We start from the raw sequence: 17,749 nt of genomic DNA on the forward strand, positions 1-17,749 counted from the left end.
ACAATACACTCTGGTCACACTCTTGACTGATTTTATAGCATACTAACTTCTATCTGTGAGGGTTACATATTTCAAAAGATGCATATTGTCATAAAAATACGAATTTTTAAAAAGTTTTATTGTGAGACAGGGTCTTACTAAGTCACTAAATTGCCCAGGTTGGGCTCAAGATCCTCCTGTCTCGGCCTCAGAGAGTGCTCTATAGTCATTAGTTGTGGTTGCATTTATGTGTTTTACTATATGAAATATAAACATGTGCTGCCAATAGTTATTCTTTATGAAAGTAGACAATTTAAAAGCAAAATTTCCCCTATACTCCCACCAAATACTATCTTTTCTCAAATTCCATTTCAGCCAATTAAAGAGGGATGCCAGAAGCTCTTCTATATACAGTTTTGGAATTTGTTTATCTAAAAATGGGAGACCAGCCGGGCATGGTGGCACATGTCTGTAATCCAAGTATTCGGGAGACTGAGGCAAGAGGATCACTGCAAAGTTCGAGGCCAGCCTGTGCTACATAGCAAAACCCTGTCTCAAAAAGATGATAGATAGATAGATAGATAATCTTTTCATGAACTGATTATTTTCTAGTGAAATAGTGTTCATTGTGATACAATTCTACCTGAATTTGTAGTGAACGCAGTTACTAATTCTTTATGAGATTTAAATTATTTGTTTGTAAATAATACTTGAAAGATAATGAAAAATTAATCTTTATGATGAAATCAGTAACTCAAGATCAATTTTGGTTTTTATCACTGCTCAGTTTGGGGTTAACGTCAAAAAGTTCTTATATTTCTACTTAAATTTCACTATTTCCTTCCTTAAAACATTTTATAGTGGGATTATAGCCTGCTTCTCTTTTTTCATTAATTGTGTGAAGTTAGCTTTGTTTTCTAAAGATTGCCTGTTCATTATGTTTGTTTTAGGCTTTCAGGATGAATCTGGAAAAACTCAGCAAGCCTGAACTCCTGACCCTCTTCAGTATTCTCGAAGGAGAGCTTGAAGCAAGGGACCTTGTTATAGAAGCTTTAAAGGTATGTTAAAAGAAAAGAAAGAGAAGTAAATCATCATATATTCTGAAAGTCATTTTACTCACTATGATTTATTTAACTAGGTATTGCTGTAGTCCTCATTGAAATTGAAAGGACGGTATATTGGTACTTGCTATAGGTAGCACCCATCTGGTGTGATCTTAGGGATAGCAGTAGAGCCTCTCTGTCCTCACAATCATTCCTTTAGCTTCTGTACCTGGTATCTATATCTTGAGCTTTATTGTTTTACTGTGCTTTTGCTAGTTCTGAATGCTGACCTCTTTGAGGATTTGATGAGACCTACTTCCTGTAGAAAAAATATATATATTTGTGTGCCAAAATTCAGGAAATTGTATCCGGGGGATCAAATACCCCATGAAGACATCTATGAAGTCCTTGGACCCCAGATTAAGAAATCTTACTTTTGGTTAGGTATTTGACGTTAATACATTAAAAGTCAGGGACAGGAGATGTAATATATTAGGTATAAGAGATACATGGACACTCTGTAAAGACTGTGAGAAAAACTATAAGGGAGCATTCCTGCTTTCAAGGTTGTGAGTTCTTTACCATTTCAAAGGATTTTACCTTTTCTGTCTTGAGAGACTAAAAAGTATCCCTGAAAAGTAGACGGGTGATACTCCCTAAAAGGCAAGGGGAAACAGCCAAGGAACATGAGGCTTGAGCATGGTGAAGCAAGATGAGTCCCTGTGAAGTACAGCTGAGTGGACAGCTAAGGGTGGGTTGGTTGCTTGGCTGGTTTGTTGGTTGGTTGGTTTTTGCAGTACTAGGGTTGAACCCAGGGGCTTCTCACTAAGCCAGTGGTGGCGAACCTATGACACCCATGCTGCAGCGGGCACACAGATCCCTCTCTGTCGGCAGGTAAACTAAGCTGAGCACTGTACAACAGTTGTTTCTTCTAAATTAAACCTCAGTATTCAGGTTTAATTACAGGGTTACCACTTCGGAGTAAATTAGTGGGTTTGGGGTTGCAGTTTGGGCCCTAAGTCTCTAAAAGTTTCGCCTTCACTGAGCTAAGCTACATAGATCCATTGCCCTTCTTTATTTTGAGACAGGTTCTCGCTAAATTGGCCAAACTGGGCTTAAAATGGTAAACCTCCTGCCTCAGTCTCCCAGATTGCCTACATTACAGGCATGCACCACCATGCCCAGCTAAGAAGACTTTTATATGAGAGGGTTTTATTTTCTCCTTTTTGTTAAGACAGCATCTCATTGTGTAGCCCAGGCCAGCCTTGAACTCTCCGTCTTCCTGCTTCAGCCTCCCAAGTAGTGGGATTCAGGCTTTTTGTTTGCTTGCTGTGGTACTGAAGATTGAACCCAGGGCCTTTGCACAGAACTACATCCCCAGTCCTTTTTTCAAATTTTTAAAATTCTGAACAAGATCTCCCTAAACTGCTCAGACTAGACTCAAATTTGTAGTCCTCCTGTCTCAGCCTGCCAGAGCGTTGGAATTACAGGCATGAGCCACCGCAACTGGTGTAAGGAGTTTTTTTGATGTACATTTTAAATTTCATCTATAAAAAGTTTATAAAACTTCAAAGTTATCCTAACTCTTCATTGAATAAAAGGGACATTTGTATTACTATTTCATGGATGTTCATATGAAGCGGCTTTATCGAAGTTTTTTTAAACGGTACCAAAGATTGTTCTCCCATTGCCATGCTTGAAAGCTTAGAAAATCTGCAGTAGCCAACAGTCACAATTCAGTAATTCATACAAAAAGATATCTTTTTTCTTTATCTCACTTTCCTTGTCCACCTGATTTATATTTGCGCCTTTAGACATCCAATAATTGGGTAGTCTTTTCTTGGATTACTCAAAGATTATAATTGTTATTAAAAATAAAATCTAAACCATTGTTTCTATAACTGTTCAGTGTGGCATTAGTTTATGTCTTTTAAAGCAAACTGAAAAAGATGGACACTTCTGATTAGCTATGCCTCAAGGTAAAGAATCATTGAAACTACTATTGTTTTCCCTTGTGGCTTTGTAATATGTGATAAGTAATCTCCAATGATTTCGTTTCTCCAGAATATATGAAGCAGTTCTCTTCTGAGGGGATAGGTCTGGTTTCCCTGGAAGTCACGTGTTTATGGCTTTGATACATGCTTAATTCCACATGTCAAAGTTCATTGCGTGAGTTTTTGCCTGTCATATCATTCAGCCTGTGTGACCTTGGTCAGTCTGTCTGGAACAAAGCTTTCTTATGTGTAATAAGAATGTGTGATTAATAACAAGCATTTGCATAAAACACTTGACAATTTGCATGATATCACAAGTACTCCAACAATGTAGTATTCATTTTTCTTTCCATTTATTCATATCCTGTCAGCGCATAGCATGTATCCAAGGAGCCGTCACTGGTTGCCTCTCATTTGAATAGATGTCTCTAGTGCGTCCTCAGGGGTGCTTGCTTTTTTAATGATGTCCCTGCCAACACGGGGAACGTATCAGTGTTCACACCAGCTGGTGACTCATTTCTGCCACCTTCACAGCCTTTCCTTTTATCATGCCTGGTGATTTTTTGCCCTTCCCTACAAGTCCATGAAAACTGATTTCATTTCTCATAACCCAATCCTATTATTCTTTCTTTGCCTTTCCCTGAAAGTCCATGTACAGTTTCTATTTCTCATAACCCAATGCTGTTATTACCAGTAGTCTAAATCTATTTAAACACAGGACACATTCTCATTTGTTTTTTCAGTAGTGGGGATTGAACCCAAGGAGTGCTGAGCTACAGCTGTGGCCCTTATTTTTTAATTTTGACAGAGGGTCTCACTCAGTTATCCAGGCTGGCCTCAAACTTTTGATCCACCTGCCTCAGCCTCCTGAGTAGCTGTGATTATAAGCACACACCACTATGCCCAGCCACATTCCCATTTCATATCCTGTATTAATCTGATCAGTTAGGAGAAAACAAGGATTGGGAAAAGTTTGAGCTTTTTCCTAATCCTCACCCCAGTGCCTGTTGTTCTCACGTCTTTCCCACAGCTGTCATCTGCCTTAATCCTCTCATAATGGGGGAATAGGGGTGGCTACTGTAGCGGAACAATTAGAGGATGACTTTACTTTTACTTTCATAGTTTTACTAGTGTAACCTCTGCTTTTCAGCTTTAGAAATGGTACAATGCTATAGTGGCTCATTTGTGTCCATTTTACTAATCATTATATCCTTAGCACCTAGGACAGTGCCTGGCATATAGAAGATCAATAAATATTTGTTGTTGTCATTGTTTTTGCTGCTGAGGATTGAGCCCAGGACCTTGCACGTGTTAAACACATACTCTGCCAGGCACAGTAGTACACGCCTGCAATCCCAGCACTCAAGAGGCTGAGGCATGAGGATCACCACAAGTTTAAGGACAGCCTGTACTACACATAGGGACACCCTGACCCCCCCGCCCAAAAAAACACATATGCTCTGCCACTGAGCTACATCTCCAGCCCCAGATACTTCCTGACTAAAATGATTGTGCTCTTATTGTGTGTTATTTTAAAAGACTGCCATAATACTTCAAAGTTAATCTTACGAATCACTAAATTTTAAAACTGTTATGTGCTCCGCAATGTGCTACCTTCTGGTTTAAATGTTAACAGATGGTTAGGTGTTTGTTATACACGTTTTCCTAAAATATATGTTTTCTGCATAAATCCAATTTTAGTTCCTTCAGACAGCTTCTGACAAGTTAAAAGAACAACTAGCGAACAAGAGCTGTAGTTAAGGGAGCACTGAATTTAGAATCAGACACAAACGTTACATTGGGATATCTGTGATCTGTAGGTGACACAGAATCTGAGCTTTAACTTCTGTTCAGTTTAGGTGAAAGGAGTAGCTTCACCAGGAGTGACACTTATTTAAGTAAAGTCTTGGCAGCTGAGGTAAAAGATGTTTTAGTCCTGTAAGAAAAAAAAAAAAAAAGCAAATACTGTACCAGATTCTGGGATGAAACCTAAGGTCTTGTGTGCTGTGCAAGTGCTGTACTACTGAGCTACATCCCAGCCCCACATTCTTTAAGTTAAAATGAAATGTCATTTTATTGTAGAGTTTTTGTTTTGGTTCTATAATGTATCAAGATGTTGCTGCTTCATTGCTTTTTTTTGGGGGGCGGGTACCGGGAATCGAACTCAGGATCTTGCACTTGCCAGGCAGGTGCTTGTGCCACTGAGCTATATCCCCAGCCCCTGCCTCAGTGCTTTTGCTTAACAACAAGCATCTATTAGACTTTTTACACTGACATAGTAGCTTACATCTGTCTGTGAGACAGATTTTGCTGTGTAGCCCATGCTGTCTTCAAATTCACAACCTTCCTTCCGTAACCTCCCCAGTACTAGGATTACGGGCATGTGCCACCATGCTTAGCCCTTAATAATAGTTCTTAATTCATGGTTAGTGGTTGAAAAGGTTTTGGTCTTTGTCCTAAATAGCCATGATTAGTGTTTGCTCTTTGTTTTACTTTCAATGAAAAACAAAGTTCATGTTTTCTTTGGTTTTTTTTTTTTTCCCCCTCTTATTTTCAAAATAGATTTTTTTTCTGGACATCCAGTCTATTCATCAGCCTTGCATCTCTGAATAAAACCGTATGGCTGTTACTTCACAATGAGTAGTAGGTTACACTGGCAAGAGCTGGTGCTTTTGGGATATATTATATATTATAAAATTCGCAGAGTTTGTAAGGGTGGCCTACATAGAGAGTTAGAATTATAAAAGAGCTTCATTCATTTGCCAGAAATTCTGCAGAGTACGGCTGCACCCTTCTAGAGTCCCAGGGTGATGTTTTTTTGCCTCCTCCCCCGCCCCCAAACCCTCCTTACTAATTGCAAGACATGTTTGGCTTAGAACCAAAAAAGCCAATAGAAAATGCTGTAACATCCAGCCTCTCCTGTATGTGAAGTTCAGTTGTTACAAACTCCATTTATATTGTATTTGGCCCCAGCTGAACTTTATATAAAGTGATTTTCTGTTTTAGATGGCATCATATCCTAGAAAATACTCTTTATAAAGTCTTCTCCATGAACACTTGATTTTCATGACTGAGAGCACTATAGGCGCCCTCCGTACAATGCAGGCAAATGACACTGTTCATAAGTCGTGTTCTGAAGGAGCCCAGGGGCAGACTACCCAGCTCAGCAAGAAAGCCTCAGTTCATTAATTCCCAGCAAATCTAGACAATGGCTTGCCATCCCCGTATCTGTGCTTTGACTGCTCTAGAGGACTAGGGAACTTTGATCAACAGCCATTTAAAAAATTTGGAAAATAGATTTCACTGTTAATAAAATTTAGAACAAAATAATTTATATTTGAACCTTCCACTTGGGCATATATTACATCTACATGTCTTAGATCTGATGCAAAACTCCTCTTAGTTGTGACTAGATAGACTCTATATAAAATCTGCCCTGCATTTGTTTGTATCATTTTATTTTAAGCATACTTTTAAACTCCTTGTGCAATGATAAGTGGTAAAATATTATAGCTTTCATGTGAGATTAATACAGTCTTTTCATTCCTTTCAAATGATACCTCAATCGTAAAACAGGTATGACTCTTAAGACAACAAAAGAACTCTGCTGTTTTTGGTCAAAGATCATTGCAAAATTGTCCAAGCAAGATGATTTATAAGCAGAATAAAGAAGGATTAGCTTGAGACATTTCTAGGTAAATGAATGCACCTTGAGAGCCTACTCTTAAGTGAAATAAATCAAACACATGTGTAAATACTGCACTGTTTCTCTGGTGTGAGAGACTGAAAGTGTAAATAAGGACCAAAATGTATAATAGGTATTGTGAAATAGGAAGAAAATTTTCAAATGGGAAGGGGAACCAGGAGCGGGGGAGGAGGGAGGAAAGAAGGGAAAAGTTGAAAAAGAGAGAGAGAAAATAAGGAAAAAATGGAAACAAAGTTTTTGTAAATGGGGAGGGGAAGAGCAGTTAAAGGGAGGGAAGGGGAATGGGGAAAAAAACAAGTTGTATCAGTAGAGGTACAAATTCTAAATGATGAATGTGATCATTATACATAAAATATACCAATAAAATCTGGAAAAGAAAAAAGTAATAAATAAAATCCCACCACAAAAAAATAATTTTTTTTGTCTTTTCTAGACAAGGTTTCCCTATGTAGTTCAGGCTGCCCTTGAACCCACTATCTAGCCCACACTGGCTTTGAACTAACAGCCATCCTCCTGTCTCAGCCTCCTGAGTGCTGAGATTACGGATGTGTGCCACTACACCCGGCAAAAAAAGATTTATAGACAGGAGTACTATAGATATAACAAAGATAGAAATATTTTGAGAGTATGTAATATGTCATCCTGTAAGTTTACCTATTATGAGGTTTTTTTCAGGGATTAAAAATAAAAAGTTTTAACCCTAGCATTCAGAAGGCTGAGGCAGAAGGATTGCCAGGAGTTCGAGCCTAACCTGGACTACATAGAGAAACCATGGGCTACAAAGTGGGTTCAAGGCTAGCCTGGACTACATAGAGAGACCCTTGTCTCAAAAAAACAAATTTTTTAAAAATCTAAGATGTGCAACATGGTTGTACATGTCTATAATTAGCACTTGGGAGGTTGAAGCAGAAAGATTACCACCTTGAAGTAGGCCTGACCTACATAGTGAGACTGTCTCAAATGTAAATAAATGAGTGAATGAATCTGAATGTTATGTGTTTGTATCTATTGAGGTAATTGTCTGATTTTACTGAAAATATTTTTGAGATAGTAATGATTTTATGACTACCAAACACATACAAGAACAAAATAAAAGTTGTCGTAGAAAGTACTGTGACTCGAGAGTGTAGCAAATGCAGGTTCACTGTACCAAGTCTAGAGCCGAACATCTGTTTTTAGTCATAGCCTTGTGCTTATTATGGAAGCAGATATGATAAAGGCTAAACTGAAATGAGAAAGGTAAAATGGAATTTAGCAATCACCATATATCATCCTATACTAACGAGCTTGTCAAGAGTTACTGCATTTTAAGACAGGCATGGTGATGCGTGTAATCCCAGCTGCCTGGGAGACTGAGATGGGAGGATCTCGAGTTTGAGGCCAGCCTTAGCGTCACAGCAAGCTCCATCCACAAAAAGTTAATCGCACTTTTGTTTAAGTCAGATATTAGCTACTTGGTGACAAACTGAGATCTTCCCTTTCTTTCTTTTTTTTCTTTCTCTCTTTCTTTCTTTCTTATTTATTTTTTTCCCTTTCATTCTTTTGGGTTTTTTTTCTTCTTTTAAAATTTTTTTTTGGTTTGTTTTTTTTAGACTACGTCTTACTATGTAGCCCAGGCTAGCCTCAAACTCACAGCAGTCCTCTTGCCTCAGCCACAAATGTCTTTAACGGACAATGTGCAGCATTCTTGACACCCATAAGTCTAGACCTAATCATTCTTTGCCCAAAAATGACCTAATTTTAATAGATGGCTTTTAGGTTGGGGTAGATTGTGTAGATCTTTGATAAAGATTATGTAAACATAGCCTATAACTAAGAAAAGTCCCAGTTTCTGCCTGGATAAAAACTGAGATAGTAGGAAACAAACAGAACTTTATTTAGGTTGAATAAATAAATAAATATTGAATGGTGAGGTCTTTAGATATGTATTTGTAACTTATTAGAAAGCGTGGTTATGAATTAATCAGTGGCCATTTTGGCCACATTTTAGTGTGTTGTTAGAGTATTTTTAAGTGTATGATATTGTTTATTCTATTTTAAGTAAAGTCCCTATACGAAATCCCTATTTTTTAAAAAGAGTCTAGGTACTCTTTTTCGAACACCTAATTACCAGGTAGCAGCCAGAACATTCAATTAACTGTAGCTGTTAGGAGCATGCGCTTTCACATCAAACATGCTTTCGTTTGAGTTCTGCCATATTGTATGATCTTAGACAAGTTACCTTACCCCGTAAGCTTTGTCTGTAAGATGGTATAGTTATTGTGAGGGTGAAACGATGGAGCAAATATGAAATCAGGCACCCAGTTCTCATTTACCATTATGTATAAATATTAGAACATAATTTTTCAAAGTTTATCCAGTTAGCGTTAACATGCTATCCTTCATCAGAGGTTTTACTTTGCATTTTTCTCTGTTATTAGTAGTGCTTGCATTTCAGCTTCTCTTTCAGCAATTGATGGTGTTGCATTGTTCCGTTCCCACCCCTTCATCCGAAGCATGTGTTTTGAAACAGTTGGCACGGGTTGAAGGTGTACCGTGGGGCGTGGGACAGATGTTCTGTTATAGGCCCCTCTTTGTAATGAAAACAGGAAATACAGGAATAATGTGGAAGCCTTTTTAGTGGAACTGATATTTTTCTTTATTCTCTATTTGATCTAGTGTACTATGTTGTTTTTCAAGCTTTATTAAGATATAATTGACTTACAATAAGCTGAATATATTTGTTGTGTACAAATTGATGTTTTAGTGTAAGTATTCCTTCATGAAACCTTTACCACAAATAACACCATCTGTTCCCTCCCAGATTATCCTCATGTTCCCTTGCACCTCCTGCCTAAACCTCTGCTCCTCCCCAGCCCTGCTCCCCGATCACTGATCTGCTTTCTGTCATTACAGAACAGTTTACATTTTCTGGGGTTTTATGTAAGTGAAATCAATGGAATGTATTCTTTAGGGCGGGTATTGAGGTGCTTTCACTCGCCGCATTATTTTGAGATTCATCCATTTGTTGTAGGCATAGACACTTTACTTCCATTACTGAAGTGTTCATAATGATATACATATGACACAGTTTGTTTATCCATTCGTCTTGTTGAACATTTGCATGGTTCCTAGGTTTTATGCTATTACAAATAAAGCTGCTATGAGCATTTCATAAATAAGGCATTTCATGCACATATGCTTTTATGTTTTTTTGGATAAATACACAGGAATGGAATGACTGTTGTGATAGATGTATGTGTAACTTTTTTAAGGAACTGCCAGTGTGTTTTTCCAAAGCGATTATACCATTTTGCATTCCATAGTTTGTATCCAGTGGAGTTCATTTGCTCCACATCTTCACCAACACTTGATATGACCAGTCTTTTTAATTTTAACCATTCTAATAGTTGTGTAATACTTCATTTTCATTTTCATTTCCATTTCCCAATTGACTAAAATGAATATCTTTTTATGTTTATCATTTTTATTATTTTCTTTGATGAAGTATTTGTTCAAATTTTTTGCCCCCATTTTAAAAATTGAATTGGCTTCTCATTACTGAGTTTTGAAAGTTCCTTACATGTCTGGACACAAGTCTTTATCAAATGTATGCCTTGTAAGTATTTCCTCCTAGTCTTTGGTTTGTTTTGTTTTAATAGAGGGTCTCACTATGTAGTCCATACTGGTCTCGCTGTGTAGTCCAGACTAGCCTCAAATTTGAGTACCCTACTGCCTCAGCCTCTCAAGTGCTGGGATTGCAGACATGTGCCACCACACCTGGATAGAGTCTGTGGGATTTTTAAAAACTTTTTATGATCCTTGTGCCTCTTGCCAGCTAGTTAGACACTCTACCACTGAGCTACACCCCCAGCCCTAGTCTATGGTTTATTTCAGTCTCAATTATGTCTTTTTTATGAACCTCAATTATCAGTTTTTCTTTTATTGATTTCAGCGTTATGTTCAAGAAATGTGTCTAAACCAGGGTTAGAGCCAGATGTGGTGGCACACATTTGTAATCCTAGCACAGTGGAAGCTGAGGCAGGTAGATTGCCACAAGTTGGATGCCAGCCTGAGAACATAGAGTTCAAGGCCTACCTACACTACATAGTGACACCCTGTTTCAAAAAAACAAAAACAGCAAGAATAACCCAAAAAAAGGTTAGAAAAGTTTTCTCCTATTTTATTTTTCTATATTCCTTCTAGTTTTTTGTTTTTTGGTAATTTTTTTTTTTTTGGTTTTTCTCTGGTATCAGGAACCGAACTCACGACCTTGCACTTGCCAGGCAGGCACTTTGCCACTGAGCTAAATCCCCAGCCCCTGTTTTTTGGTAATTTTTTTTGTCTTTTTGAGACAGGGTCTTACTATGCAGTTCAAGCTGGTCTGGAGCTCACTTTGAAGCCCAGGTTGGCCTCGAACTCCCAGTGATCCTCCTGCCTCAGCCTCCTGAGTGCTGGGATTATAAGCGTGTGACACCACCCCCGGCTGCCTACTAGTTTTTAAATTTTAATTTAGGTCTGTGATATAATTTGTTAATTTTTAATCTGAAAGCACTCCTTTCTACAGTTGTTCGTAAAAATAAACCATTAGTTAATAGCTATATGAATTAGGTGGTACATATGCATAGCTAAATACTATGTAAGTATTGTAAAATATAATGCTTATGAAGAAATTTTAATGATGTGGTAGTGTTTCTAGCCACAAAATAAATATACCATTCAGTCTCAATTATGAATAATAAAATACACTGGGCATGGTGGTGCACCCCTGTAATCATAGCAACCAGGAGGCTGAAGCAGGAGGATCGCCAGGAGTTTGAAACCAGCCTGAACTACAAAGTGAGACCCTGTCTCAAAAAAAAAATACATATATATATATATATATATATATATATATATACATACAACACTTAAGTAAGTACTCTAATGGCCTTTTTTATCATCTGTAAGGAGGTATGTTTCAGATATTTATGAAATACATTTTACTTTTTCCCACAGTCTAGGACATAAACACATACAGTATTAACTAAAACTAAAATTCCAATAAAATTTATTAACTTTATATTTTACTATACTATATACTTATACTATGTCATATTGTACTATAGTGTTTTCTGTTTTATTGTTACTGGAGATTAAACTGAGGACCTTCACACTGAGCTACATCCTCCCTGCTTTTTAACTGTTTAAATTTTCTTTTTGGGGAGTACAGGGAATCGAACTCAGGAACTCACGTTTGCAGGGCAGGCGCTGTGGCACTGAGCTACATCCCCAGCCTTATTACTTGTTACTGTCTTTAATTGTTTGATCAATCTTGCATTCTTACATCTGACAACTTCATTGAAGATAACAATATGTAATATAACAACCATTGTTAATTCCTGTCATCTTGTTTTGAAAGCCTGTATCATTTTTATTGTTTTGTGTTATTTTGTTTTTGTCTTAATTGCTATTGTTTTGTTATTGTTTTTTTCTCTTTAAAATTAAAAAAAATAAAAATACATAAATCCTCAGCCCTAACTGTTTAAATTTTGAGACAGGATCTCACTTAGTTGACCAGGCTGGACTCAAACTTGGGATCCTCCTGCCTCAGCCTCCCAGAGTACTGGGATAATAAGCATGAATCCTGCACTCAGATGCTTCATTTTTTTTTAATGCTAATTGTGACTCCAATAACTAATTTTATGATCCACGAATGGGTTATGACACAACTTGAAAAACACTGATTAAAAAGACTAATTTTAATTTCCCAATTTGCTACATAGTGGCTAGATTTCACTGTTTCATCTTGTCATGTCCTAAAAGTAGAAGTAAGATTTAAGTGTGTTCCTTACAAAATTCCAAAATAATTTTGTAAGACATGAAATCAAAATCTGGAGTCAAAATCAAATCAGTGGTACAGCACCTGCCTGGCAAGTGCAAGGCCTTGGGTTTGATTCCAGGTACAAAAAAAAAAAGGAAGGAAGGGAGGAAGAAGGAAGGAAGGGAGGAAGGAAGAAAGGAAGGAAGGAAGGAAAGAAATCGTAATCTGTCCCCAGTTTTGTGGTTGTTGTTTTGGTACCAGGAATTGATCTCACAACCTCGCACTTGCTGGGCAAGCACTGTGCCGCTGAGCTATATCCCTGGCTCCCCAGTTTATTTTTTTTTTTTAGGGGCGGCGGTTTGCAGTACCGGAAATGGAACTCATGACCTTGCACTTGCCAGGCAGGAGCTGTTAAATCCCCAGCCCCTTCCCAGTTTATTTTTTAAAGACAAGCTAGCAGTTGATACATCTCGCTACAGCTTTCAAAATGATTCCACGTATGACAGTCTTCTTGTTGAATTCTTTTTAAACCCTTGAGAAGTAAATGTTGTAACACCCATTTTACATGCAGATACTGGAACATCTATTTTTCAGTTCAAATAGTATCTCCAGGTAAACTGTATTCAGCTAAATCAACTGTAGGATCTGACTGTAAGAAGTAAAATATGTTTCTTTATAAACCTTACTGGTAAGTGTGAGGAGAGACTGGCAGTCCTATATTGTTGTCTTTGGCCCATTAAGGAGAATTTGATAATAATGTGTATTAATTTAAATGCGTAATCTAATTCCATTTCATAGAAGTTTATGCTACATACATTCTTAGACCTGTTTATTGCAGAACTGTTCATAGGAGTAAAATGCTAGGAGCAATCTGAGTGTCTGTCAGTAGGGTTCTGGCCAAGTGAATTATGGTATGATTGTACAGATATATTAAAAAGAGTAAGAGATACATCTTTATATGTAATGTTAAACATTCTCCAAGGTACAGTAGGGGGAAAAGTTACAGAAGAAGTGCACAGAAAAAAAGAATTAAATTCAGAAGTACTTCTCACAAAGCCTTTCCTCCCTTCCCCTTGCCTTGGTTCCCGGAGAATGGTAAGAGCTCCCACAGTAGTCTGCCCCGGGAGGGCTGGAGTTAGTAGGACAGTAGTACCAGGTTAGTGGTGGGGAACTCGAGCGGAAAAGAGCCAGAAGGAGCAAGAAAGGCTGTTTTATGTATATATATACATATGGGGCATTCAGAAATTGGGTATTTATAAAAAGGATGCATTAAGTGACTTGGGGTCTTTATTCCATTCCTAAAACATTGAAATTCATCTAATAACAGCTGGCTCTTAAAAATAATTGTCTAAGCTGGGCATGATAGTGTACACCTGAAGTCCCAGCACTCAGGCGGTTGAGCCAGAATTGTGAGTTCTACGCTGACTTAGGCCTGGGCCTTGGCTATCCCTTTTTTTTTAACAATTAAAAAAAAATGTTTAATTGTCTGGGATCAGCTCCCTGCAATATTTACCTCATGCGTCGTTATTTGCATTATAAGTTGTGGCATTTAGGGGTTCAAGAGTGAAGATGCCAGAATAAACAAATTTCTCATTTAGTGACATCTATCTCCCTTTTGGCTTTTGGCATTTGGGGTTTTTGTTTTGTTTTAATGCCTTTGAGGAAAGATGGGGATTCAGTTTTTAAGGTGGTACTTATTTAGCAAATACATAGTTCTCCAACAGTTGAGGAGCTTCAGAAAAGATTGCAACAGTAAGGAAATTTCATTGCATTTATTCAGCCTGAAACTAGAACCAATTAAAAAAAAAAGGAAACAGCTTATTCCTGTTATTTTGACTTCCTCTTACTATGTCTTCCTTTGCATGTGTTGGCCTTGTGATTTGGGATTAATCAGAGGTTATTTCTAGTTGTCCCTATAAAGAGAAGCGAGGGAAGTCAGAAAGATTGCTTCTAAAACTAAAACCTATGGTATAGCATTTCGTATATCAGCTCAGCCAGTTTTAAGAATAATTTGGGAGATAGGAGGAAAGCACTTTGTATGTTTGCTGAAAATCTTTACGGAAAGGAAGCAATTATAGAGCTGGGACTTAAAAAAAAATAGAGCTGGGAGTTTTATTATATGGAAAGTTATTTCCTTAGAAAATCATAGAAAAATTGTTCTCATGCATGAGGATGTTCACTGTAGCATTGTTTAACACAGTATTAGAAAAATGCAAGCAACATAAATATTCATCAGTGAAGTGTGGCTGCATAATCTGGTGCCCGCTTACTGTGGAATAGTATATAATTTTGGGGAAGAAAAAGCTATATACTGTCTTAGATCCCTTAGACAATGAAAATCAGTTGCGGAAGAGTTTTGCAGAGTAACATCTATATAATCAGGTTTTATGTACACATAAACTTTAGTATATACTTTGAAATGGGCGGAAAGAATAACTTGCACAAAAAACTCTTGGAAAGTAAAGATAGATTACACTGTGGTCAGCAAGAATTTCAACTTTCTACAGTTAAAATTATTTTTGTTTTGTGTTGTTGAGGCTTGAACCTGGGGCCTTGTGCATGCTAGGCAGACTGTCTAGTGCCCTCAGTGCTATATTAATGATAAAATGTAGTTAAGGAAGTGGAGACAGCATAGCATGCCAAGAGAAATCATGAGCTTGCTGCCTCCATAACCCAGATTTTTTTTTCCTCAAAAGAGCAACAAATAAATCTTGTTATTTTTAAACTCTGCTTTTGTATAAGGTAATGGAAGTTATTCTTTCAGTGTAGACTCTTTCATAAGTCATAAACTCAAACTAAATGAAACAGCATATACATGAGCAACTACGTGATTAAAATTCCATGAACTTTCGTTATCACAGTAGGAGACCTACAACGCTTTAAAAGTACTATTCCCGTGGTGGGCATGGTGGTGCACACCTGTCATCCCAGCAGTTGGGAGGCTGAGGCAGGAGGCTTGCTGCAAGTTCAAGGTCAGCCTGGGCTACATAATAAGTCCAAGAGCAGCCTGAATGGCACAGCAAGACCCTGCCTCAAAAAAAAAGAAAAAGTACTTTTCCCACCTTTAGTTTCATGAGATCTCATAATATTCCATTGCTCAACAACAGGGAAGTATTTTGTGCCTCAGAAATACAACTCCACTCAGTGACTGCTAATATATTTATATCTCAGACATTTAAAATTCAAATCCATCACCTAACATGCTATTTGTTCAGCAAGATTGAATTCATTGGTTAAAATGAGTATGGGATTGTGTCATTAAATTCAGAAGTGTCTTCTTGATCTGGAAAAATTCCAGAGATTTTTCACTCACTTCTTGAGACATTCTTTTAGTTAGTGCTGCTGCCTGTCCTCTCGGTCCCATCTTTCCCTATTTTTTCACGGCCTTACTCCCCATCTGTTATTTCCTTCTTAGATGTCAGTTTCTTTCGGTGTGCTACCGCTTGTCCTCAGCTCAAAACCCATTTGGGGCTGTCTCTGCGTTCTGTTCTTTAAAACGAGGAAGACTGCCCTCAACCCTGCATTTACTCTGAGATACCACACCTCCTCTCCTTATATTCAAATACTTAAGTTCCACTTGTACTCCCAGGTTTTTGCCTCTCATCTTTTACTTACTTTTTGTTTTTAATACTCTCCTGAAATTTCATGTCTTGAAATTATAACCGCTGTGGCTTTCTTTTTCTGTAGTGTTGGGATGGAACGCCGGCCTGACAAATGCTAGGTTCTGACACTAAACTACAGCCCTGGCTCCTAATGGCTCCTTGATTAGATTATCTGCCCTTTCTTCAGTGTTTGACACTGCTGACCCTCTTACTTCGGAAATGTCTTTCTCGGTTTCAGTGATACTCTTTGTTTCTTCTCAGACAGTTCTTTCTCACAGGCCTCTTAAATTTGATGCCTCCTGTGATGATATAAAATATCCTTAACTGTGACCCATGGCACACAGTTCAAGGTCTGTCACAGCACTTTTCAAACTATATTGTAATAGTGTTCGTTTCTTGCCCTTTAGGCTTTTTTAAGATCCTAAAGGGCAGAAGACAAAATGATACTCATTTGTTGGGTTTTTGTATTTTTAAAACAGTCTATATCTAGTCTCTTATTCCCTCATGGTTTCCACAAGCGACAGTTCTTACACGTTTGTATGTATTCTTATAAAGTATACATTGCTTTGTTATAAATGGCATTGTGTTACGCAACTCACTCTGTTTATCTTTTGGGACAGAGTCTTGCTATGTAGTTCACACTGGCCTTGAACTCACTTTATAACCCAGGCTGGCCTCAAACTTGCAGCAGTCCTCCTGCCTCAGCCTCCCAAGTGCTGACATTACAGATGTGTGCCACCACACCCAGCTATGTTCTTACTTTTTGCACTTACTGTGTCTGAAGTCTGTGAACGTGGCATGTTTGCACATAATCTGTTGCTTCTATCTGCTGGGTCATCCATACTTCATAGTACACATTTATTTTAACTGATCCCCTTATATAGCTTTGTATCTACACCTAGCATATTGCATTACTACCTAATATGTGTTGAACATGTTAGTTGAATGAGCATTGCATAAACATATTCATCAGGACTCTGCCCTTAGCCCTGGCTCATCTTACCTATGGCAATCTCATTAGTCTCATTGCTTTCAAAAGTGGTTAACACCTAGATTTGATTTTTTTCCCATCTCTAGAACATAGATTTAATGTCACAGTCTCAACATATTTCCCTCAAATCCATGTATTCTATGTTTGTTTTGTTTAATGACATCACCAACCAGTCACTCACCCAAACTAGATATGTGTGGTTTTTCTTCACTTCCTGTGTCTAACAAGTATCCAACTGTATTGATTCTACCTCTAGAATCCCCCTGAAATATGGTGTCCTCCCTTGTATGTTTTGAAGTTAGATCCTAACAGCTCCTCCACTGATCAATAGATCTAACTTTTTACTGATACTGTTCGTGGTGTACACCACATTTGTAACCTAGCTATCATCAGTATCATTCAGTTTAGTGTTTTGTGTTGGTTGGTTCATTGGTTGGTTGGTTGGCTGGTTTATGGTGCTAGGGATTGAACCCAGGGCCCTTGCACTCAGCTACACCTACAGTCCTTTTAGTTTTAGTTAAAGACAAAGTCTTGCCAGGTTACCCAGTTCAGCCTCCAATTGTGATTCTCCCCCTCAGTTTCTTGAATAGCTGGAATGACAAGCATGTACCACCACACCCAGTTTCAGTTTGTTACTTTCTTTTTTTTTTTT

The 17,749-nt window shown here is 37.8% G+C and overlaps 1 protein-coding gene across 3 annotated transcripts in view; it reads left to right on the forward strand.

Moving 5' to 3' along the window:
• Cttnbp2nl (CTTNBP2 N-terminal like) overlaps positions 1–17,749 on the forward strand; it is a 52,431-nt gene that overhangs the window by 16,313 nt on the left and 18,369 nt on the right. For all 3 annotated transcript variants that reach the window (XM_005388956.2, XM_005388955.2, XM_005388957.2), the window contains one exon: positions 930–1,037. In XM_005388956.2, coding sequence (XP_005389013.1) covers positions 939–1,037 — 99 coding nt within the window. In that variant the 5' untranslated portion in view covers positions 930–938. The remainder of the gene's footprint in view (positions 1–929; positions 1,038–17,749) is intronic.

Source organism: Chinchilla lanigera, unplaced genomic scaffold, assembly GCF_000276665.1.
Source record: "Chinchilla lanigera isolate Chin_1 unplaced genomic scaffold, ChiLan1.0 scaffold00034, whole genome shotgun sequence".
NCBI classification, from domain to species: domain Eukaryota; kingdom Metazoa; phylum Chordata; class Mammalia; order Rodentia; family Chinchillidae; genus Chinchilla; species Chinchilla lanigera.